Source organism: Octopus bimaculoides, chromosome 2 (genome assembly GCF_001194135.2).
Source record: "Octopus bimaculoides isolate UCB-OBI-ISO-001 chromosome 2, ASM119413v2, whole genome shotgun sequence".
NCBI classification, from domain to species: Eukaryota; Metazoa; Mollusca; class Cephalopoda; order Octopoda; family Octopodidae; genus Octopus; species Octopus bimaculoides.
Window position 1 is genome coordinate 11,985,571 of NC_068982.1, and position 9,606 is coordinate 11,995,176.

At 34.4% G+C, this 9,606-nt stretch overlaps 1 protein-coding gene and 1 long non-coding RNA gene across 4 annotated transcripts in view; one reads left to right on the top strand and one right to left on the bottom strand.

The window, feature by feature from the left end:
- The window catches only part of LOC106873609 (uncharacterized), a 101,605-nt gene that overhangs the window by 46,208 nt on the left and 45,791 nt on the right, over window positions 1-9,606 (bottom strand). The gene's annotated exons all lie outside the window — the stretch shown is intronic.
- Window positions 9,059-9,606, top strand: part of LOC128250459 (histone-lysine N-methyltransferase SETMAR-like) — a 3,938-nt gene continuing 3,390 nt past the window's right edge. The window contains exon 1 of the mRNA XM_052975537.1: window positions 9,059-9,120. Coding sequence (XP_052831497.1) covers window positions 9,079-9,120 — 42 coding nt within the window. The 5' untranslated portion in view covers window positions 9,059-9,078. The remainder of the gene's footprint in view (window positions 9,121-9,606) is intronic.

The window sequence follows — 9,606 nt, forward strand, 5'->3', positions numbered from 1 at the left end:
CTTTCTGTTGAAGAGCGTAGCTCGAAACGTTAAAGACTTTCTCTATTCCCGAACATTAAACTAATACATCCTTATGTTGTTTATACCACCTGTCCTCATCTGTTGTTTTTTCGTAAATTCTCCGATATATATATATATATATATATAAAGAGAGAGAGAGTTATATATCTAGCTATATACATACACTCCAACCCACAGATCATCATCATCATCATCATCATCGTTTAACGTCCGCTTTCCATGCTAGCATGGGTTGGACGATTTGACTGAGGACTGGTGAAACCGGATGGCAATATATATATATATATACACATATATACATACATGCTTCCAGTTATACATATAGCATATTACAGAAGAAGGACATTAGTGTAAACATATTGACAGCTATATTTCCAGTTGGTGCAGTTATTGGTATTCTTTCCACTTTGGTTATCATTTAACGAGAATTTTCATTAGTGTAACTAATTGGAGGAACATCCTGCATATATAGTCAGTGTTGTTAGTTAATTAAAACATAATGTATTGTGTTTTGGTTTGTATTTATTAATGAAATACATTATTGTTCCATAGCCCTTCCATCATTGGGTCACTGCACTGGTAGACAGGGAAGACAGAAGAATTGGGTAAGACCTGCCCCCACAGTTATCTGTATGTTCACTTAGGGGTATTTTTCTTGTGCATGGTTCTCTGATTTGTTGTTGGTGTACCATATATATATATATATATATAATATTTTTAGAATATTTCTTTTATTTGTTTCAGTCATTTGACTGCGGCCATGCTAGAGCACTGCTTTTAGTCAAACAAATCGACCCCAGGACTTATTCTTTGTAAGCCTAGTACTTATTTTATCGGTCTCTTTTGCCGAACTGCTAAGTGATGGGGATATAAACACACCGACTTTGGTTGTCAAGCAATGGTGTGGTGAAGCAACTACGGGTGAAGAATGAGAAAAAAGTATAATGTATATATATTACATACACACGTAGGCGGAAGCGTAACAGTGTGGTAAGAAGCTTGCTTCCCAACCACATGGTTGCAGGTTCAGACCCACTGCATGGCACCTTGGGCGAGTGTCTTCTACTATAGACTCGGGCCAACCAAAGCCTTGAGTAGATTTGGTAGATGGAGACTGAAAGAAGTCTGTTGTATTTATATATATATATATATATATATATATATATATGTCTGCGTTTGTCCCCCCACCATTGCTTGACAACCGATGTTGATGTGTTTATGGCTCTGTAACTTAATAGTTTGGCAAAAGTGGCCGATAGAATAAGTACTAGACTTACAAAAAATAAGTCCTGGGGTTGATTTGTTTAACTGAAACCACTTAAGGTGGTGCTCCAGCATGGCCACAGTCAAATAACTGAAAAAAAAATAAAAGAATAAAATTTATAATAACATATATCATATATATACACATAATATATATTATATGTGTGTGTGTGTGTGTGTGTGGATGTCTGTGCATATATGTATGTATTTGTCAGAAGCAATATCATGATATTACAGGAACAAGCGTATTTCTGTGAGTCTTCTTATATTACTTACAACGTATGGAGTCTTCGTATTTTGTTGGAACAGACAATGACTATACAAATATCATTTCATTACCTTATTCTAGAAAGCAATACGATAAAATATCAGATGTTGGTTTTAGGATAAAATGCATAATATTAAAATTTCAAGAATCCATAGCATAATCAATAAATTTGAAATGAAAAATAGCTGGCAAAACTTCAAATTTAATTAAAATAATATTTGTTCTTAATTTGTATTCGTTTTTGAATGACAATGACTTAAGAATTAGATGCCATAGAAAAAATTTCAAGATATGTTTAGCGTGCAACTAACTCAAGGTTAAAGTTGACTGTGTTGGGAGGGAATAATAACAGTGTCAGTCAGCAAAGTAAATATTTTAATTCTAACGAAAAACAGAAAGCTGATAATTGAGATGTTGGAGCTCGTAATATGACATAGAAAGCATTCAATAGCTGCTGTTGTTTAGCCCCAGGTCAGCGAGCTGGCAGAACCACTGGCACACTGGGTGAAATGCTTAGTGATTTTTTTTGTCTGTCTTTACATTCTGAGTTCAAATCCAGCTTGAGCTGACTTCACCTTTCCTCCTTTAGGGGTTGACAAAATAAGTACCAGGTGAGTGCTGGCGGGGGGGGGGGGGGGGTGATGCAATTGACTTAACTACTCCTGGGTATGGGTATAAAACCTGTGAAAACTATCATATAGGCACAGGAGTGGCTGTGTGGTAAGAAGCTTGCTTCATAACCACATAGTTCTAGGTTCAGCCTTGCTGTGTGGCACCTTGGGCAAGTGTCATCTACTATAGCCTTTGGCCGACCAAAGCCTTGTGAGTGAATTTGGTAGACGGAAACTGAAAGAAGCCTGTTGTATATATATGTGTGTGTTTGACCCTCACCACTACCACCATTGCTTGACAACTGATGTTGGTGTGTTTACGTCCTAGTAACTTAGCAGTTCAGCAAAACAGGCAAATAGAATAAGCACCAGGCTTATAAAGAATAAGTCCAGGGGTCGATTTCTTTGACTAAAAGGCGGTGCCCCAGCATGGCCACAGTCAAATGACTGAAACAAGTAAAAGAATAGAAGAACCTCTCTGCCAAGCCATGTCACATGTGACAGTGTGGCAGAGTAGACTCATCAAACCAGTAGGATCTCAAGATTCTCAGGTTGAGAGAACAATCTAAGGCCTTCATCCTGCAGTGGACTGAATACGAACAGTCCAATTCAGTCCAGTTCCAGGTCAGCCATAGTCAAGTAGACTTATAATCAAAAGCAAGCCAATCTAGTTTATAATTTCATTCTAATATGTTCAGTATGGCTCTTGGGCCAGTGGCACATAAAAAGCACCCACCACACTCTCGGAGTTGGCATTAGGAAGGGCATCCAGCTGTAGAAGCATTGCCAGATCAGATTGGAGCCTGGTGCAGCCACTGGCTCTCCAGACCTCAGTCAAACCGTCCAACCCATGCCAGCATGGAAAACGGATGTTAAACGATGATGATGATTGATAGCCGACGAGAATGTATTGTAGCTCTTTGCTCCAGCATTCAAAACTCCAAGTACTATGACAACCTTTGACTGTTTGTTCTAATTTATAATATACATAAATAATTTTCTATTTCTCTAATATTGAGATCTCATTCTTTTGTTGTCACATTTTATTATATACATATATACATACACACGTGTGTGTATATATATATATATATATATATATATATATACACACACACAAACAGGTATGCTAGTATGAATGAGAGAGAGAGAGAGAGAGAAGATGCAGCTGATGGTCTCATTGTCTGTCTGTCAGTATCTCAGTGAGTCAGTGTCCACCCCCACCCCCGAAAAGAGATTAGTGTCTCATTAAAAAGAATCTATTAGTTGGAGTTTTGTAGCCTTTCAGATGTTATTTGATGGAATCTCTTGCTTGAATGTTTTGAGCACCTGCTGCCTAAACATATGCTATTTTGCTCTTTTAATAGCATTGTTATTAAAGGAATGTCATTTGGAATTAGGTGAAAGACCAAACTAGAAATAAGAATATACTCCTCAAACAGATGGTGACAATCAGCGCTGGATTAACCATAAATAAGCATGTGCTTAGGGCATCAAGGGACGGGGGGGGGGCACAGAAATGGTAAATGGTTTACGGCACAATAGAAATCACTTTAAACTTGCTAAAATAATATTCATAATGTCTTATCTCTACTAAATATAGAAGCAGAAGTTTTATGTAAAATTAATTTTAACGATATCATTGAACACTTTGCAATTAAAAAAAATATGAAGGAGGAAACTTTTCAAATATAAATAAAATGGAAGCATACAAAAATAAGCATCATTTTCCATCTTACTGTGAATTTTGTTTCATTTTGGAAAAATAAAAATTAATTTTATGGTTTATTGTCATTTACATTTTGAATTATTTTTGATTACATTTTGAACCATTTATATATACCTGAGGGCACCAAAACCATTTTAAGTGCTTGGGGCCTCTGTGGGTCTTAATTCGGCCCTGGTGACAATTCACTATGTTTTCAGTGTTCTTAGCCCAAAATTAGTCTTCATTGATCAAAGATATTCCAGTCATGACCATCCTGTCTTTCGCACTCATAGTATATCAATGTATAATGTTTTTTACTTATTTAATATGGTAGGTGCCATGCAGCTGACCATTGTTTTAGGTGCCTCTTGCTTTTGTAGTCCTGAGCAGAGACAGACACTTTCTTGGTCCCCTCACTCTTTATTTGACAGAAAACAAGGATGACACACATTTTCAGCTGAGCCGACTGAAACAACACAAAATGATGCGCCTTGCTCAAGAACATAACACGCATCCTGGTCCAGGAATTGATCCCAAAGACTTAAGATTCTGAGTCCAAAACCTTAACCTCTAGGCTAAATACCCTCTCACAAACACATGACAGGCTCCTGTAGTGTCTTTTATTGTTTACTTGTTTCACTCAGACTGTGGCCATGCTGGAGCACCACCTTGAAGAATTTTAGTACTTTTTTTAAAAAACCTGGTACTTATTTTATTAGCCTCTTTCTACTGAATCACTAAGTCAAGGGATGTAAACACACCAACACCAGTGGTGGTGGGGGAAAACACAAAGACTAACACACAAGCTTCTTTCAGTTTCCATCTACCAAATCTACTCATGAGGCTTTGGTCAGCCCAAGGCTATAGTGGAAAACACCTGCCCACTATTAAACACATAGGCCCTGTGAAAGGTTACGAGGTCATTAGCACTGCCTTCGCTTGACTAAAAAAGATTAAAAATCCAGCACAAAACCTTGTTAGTGTGTTTGTCACAGTGACATACATGTGAAAATTTTAATCTCCATTTCTTATCATTTTCTGTTTGATAGCAATAATTTCATTATGTATATATTTGAATAAATAAATATATATTGTCCTATTGGCATGTAATTTAGTCACCCTGTGAATTTAGGTTCCATTATTTTGGCAGTTTGAGATAGACCCAACTAGCTGTTTTTTTTTTTGTTACTTAACAACTTGTCAGGACCAACTTCTAAAACTGCTTACAAAAAGTAATAAAAAGCTACTTATTAAAATGTAAACATGTTTATGTCTAAGCAAAGCACGTTTACATAACGATAAAAAGGTTGATGACCGAGTGATAATTATTAGATTGTCAACACAGAATGACTTGTGAATAAATAAATATAATCCGTTCTATATTGGGTACTCTTGTAATTATATTTTAATAATTTAAGGCAAAAGAAAATATTTAAAAAATTAAAATGTATAAATAACTCTTTATTATAACATAATGCCCATCATTTTATCACAAGATACTTTTGTTTGTTTTCTTTTCACATATTTACATTACATGAAAGCAAACTAACTCCTGCTGAAGACATATTCTGCAAACAAATTAGTTTAGAATTATTCCAAACAATTAAGCAAATTATGATTAAACAAATTATAAAGTAATTGTAAAATTTTCCCAAATTATTGAATTCAATTGATGAAATATGAATTCATTTTTTTTTTTTATTATTATTTTCAGAGTTAGTAGCCAACCAATATATTTTGATATTAAATAATTGAATGCAACAAAATCCATTGGAAATTATTTTATTATTGCTGTATTTTAATGTAAATGTTTGTCTTGTCTTTGAGAAGCTATTTAAGGAATTGTAAATTTGGATTAATTCCAAATACCATACTAAGATAGAATGGCTAAAAAAAAAAAAAAAAAAAAAAAAAAAAACCATACCAACAAAAGTTATCTAGCAAAAGATTTTATAATTCTTAGTACTTTGACTAAAATGAAGACGACTAACGAAAGTTATCTGAAATACCAAATATTTTAAATTCTAAACATTTTCAATAAATTAATTTTTTTTTTCAAGAATTGAATTGTTGAAAAGATTATTATATCCTGATATTCAGCAAATGTGAAAATAGACTATTGAACAAATTATACATATCCTTTTCATGGCAAAGTTTCCCCCCAAGAAATAATGTATTTATTTCCACCGAAGTGCAGCTTCAGCTTTGATAATCAATGAAATTTGAGATGTTTTATCTGAACTGTATAGGAATAGACAGATTATTAGCTATTTTAGGTGAACAGATATTCTAAATAGCTGTTCATTATGAAAGAAACTATTGATTAAGTGCGTTTTATGATTGCTAAGTAAATTGATTATACATTTTTGTGACTAAAACTTCTAGAAAACAGTTGCTAAAATTAGAAAATGTACAGCAATTTTTTATTTATTAATATTTTGAAATTGGAAGACTGTGGTAAGATAGTATTATTCTGTTTGTCCTTCTAATGTTTTCTCATCTATCTCCTTTGTGTCAAATTATTATTATTATTATTATTATTATTATTATTATTTATTATTTGTATCCCAGACTCCTGGAGTCTTGCATGCATAGCAGGCTTCCTACCTGCACCCTATGGTACCATGCTATTCATTCTTTTCAGTTATTTGATACTTTCCTGGTTATTCTGGCCATGCCAAGAAGGCAGACCTTTTGTAACAGTTCTACTGGGCACTCTATTCCAGTTTCCTTGATATTCCTCTTGATGCCTTCTGATACTGTTCCTAAGAACCCAACAATAATTGGCACTCTCTTCACCTTCTTCTGTTTCCATAGCTGAGCTATTTCATACTTAAGAGGATTGTATATATATATATATATCTATTTTTTCACCTTCCTTCTTGACTATTCATGGGTCAAAGGGTCACACATCTACCGCATAGCACATAGGTCTGGTTTGTTATGCTCTGGCACCAGATCTGTGTGGATTAGGAAATCCCAGAGGGTTTTGCAAGTCTCTGAGTCTGCCACTCTCTGTGGTTTGTGCTCATACCATGTCTTGCATCTCTCTAGCCCCTAATTTTTGCAGTTTCCAATGTGGCACTTTCACTATCCCATGGTCTCACCACAACTTGTAGTGGTTTTGGGTAAGTCTAGGTTATTCGTTTGCGATATGGGAAATGGTTTCATCCACTCTGTTACAGATGTGATACAGTAGAAACACTTGCACATTCCTTAGGTTGACCCTCCAATTCATGGCCAAAGTTTGGTCTTGCACTGCCAGTATAGTGCTAGCCGTGTTGTTATCCTCAGGCTTGGTGGACCATAAGTCTCCTTAAATTTCCAGAAACTCTCTTGCAAAATACAAGATGGCACTTTTTTTGCAGTCTGAACATACATGTTTCCTTTCTAATATCTTTCAGCATCTTGTGTTACAGTTTAGAATTGGTGCTGAATGCACCACAGGAACAACTATCACTTCATCTGGCCTGCTATTATTATTATCAATGCTATTATTATTAAAGTAGCAAACTAGAAGGTTGAGTAGCAACTTCTGACCTTTCAAGGTCAATAATATAAGTACCAGACTTAAAAATAAGTGCTGGGGGTTGATTTGTTCAAGTAAAACTCTGCAACAACTTACCCCAGCATGGCTGCAATCCAACGACTGAAACAAATAAGAGATAACAGAAAAGGGAGATAACTCCACATAATACCAGTCAATTGAAATTTTTCTTTCAGTTTATTATATTACATATTATATATATATATATATATATCAGACTGTATTATATATGATGATGATGATATATCAGACCCTATCATATATTATATATATTACATTATATATATATATATATATATATATATATATATATCAGACCCTATTATATTATATGTATATCAGACCCTATTATATTATATGTATCAAACCCTATTATATTATATGTATATCAGACCCTATTATATTATATGTATACCAGACCCTATTATATTATATATATATCAAACCCTATTATATATATTATATATATTATATATATATATCAGACCCTATTATATTATATATTATATAACAAATAAAAAGATATATTTTCAACACGTAAATACTGATAGAACAGTATATATAGAATAAAAATCCTTTTAGAGCAAACCCTATATATCAGACCCTATTATATTATACATTATATATATATCAGACCCTATATCTGTATTTAGTTTGAAGAAAGCTCCCAGCCAAGGTTTTTTACTTCAGCTGCATTGTTCATAGAATATTGGGCTTTCCTAATGTTTTTGAAATGTGATAGTATTGTAGTATTGTTTAAGAACATATTAATGTTTCAGCATGTGTGGAGGTTAATGAATGTTCATTTTTAGTGTATTTCCATAGCTAGTTTAATGATATGTGTTCTTTTATAAGCATATTTTACATTCCTTTCTATAACTAGTCTATGTTTAATGCAACGCAAGTTTCAACCTCGTTCAATAAATTAAAACATTGACTATTGTTACTTGTGTATGTATATTTGCAAATTATTTTAGTCGTATTTGTTTCCACTGAGTACAGACTTTTCTGCTGAGTACAGACGTAGATCTCTGAAAATATGTCAGCAATTTAATGGATGAGAGCTTATCTGCAAGTTATTTAGTTATTCACATTACAAATGTAATAACAACTAGCCTTCATATAAATTATTACCAAATATCTTTCATAAAAAATTTCTTCCAAACTGACTACAAAATAGATTGCCTCAACTTGTTTGTTGACAAACTGCTTACATAAAACTATCACAACACGACAACATAGAAGAGAGACATATTATGGAGCAAAAATCATAACATAAAATATCAAACATAACACACATTCAAATAATAATCACAGAAACATATTCATACAATTTAGCCATTATACAAGCAAACAAAACTTTTATATAATACAAGTACAAAAGCACCTCGATATCACTATCATCATCATCATTGAACATCCATATTTCATGTTGGCATGTGTTAGATGGTTTAACAGGATCTGATGAGTCCAAGGACAGCATCATGTTCCAAGGTTTGATTTGCTGTGATCTCGATGGCCGGATGCCCTTCCTAGTGCCAACCACTTTGCAATGTGTACTGGGTGCTTTTTTCATACCACCTGCACTATGTATCTATATTTATATCTATTTACCTATCTATCTATCTATATAGGCGTGTGGTAAGAAGCTTGCTAACCAATGACATGGTTCCAGGTTCAGTCACATTGTATGGCACCTCAGGTAAGTGTCTTCAACTATAGCCCCGGGCTGACTAAAGTTTTGTGAGTGGATTTAGTAAACAGAAACGGAAAGAAGCCTGTCGTGTATGTGTGTGTGTGCCTTTTTGTCTGTTTGTCCCCCACACCCCATTACTGCTTGACAACTGGTGCTGTGCTTACATACCCATAACTTAGTGGTTCAGCAAAAGAGACCAATAGAATAAATACTAGGCTTAAAAAGAAAATTCTGGGGTTGATTTGCCCGACTAAAATCCTTTAAGGCGAAAGTCAAATGACTGAAACCGATAAAAGAATAAAGAATATGCCTATGTGTGTGTGTGTGTGTATATATATGTGCCAGTGACATGTGGAAAGCACGTAAAAAGCACCATTCAAGTGTGGTCGATGCCAGAGCTGCCTGACTGGCTCTCGTGCCAGGGATACGTAAAAAGTACCTACTACACTCTCAGAGTGGTTGGTGTTGGGATGGGCATCCAGCTGTAGAAAC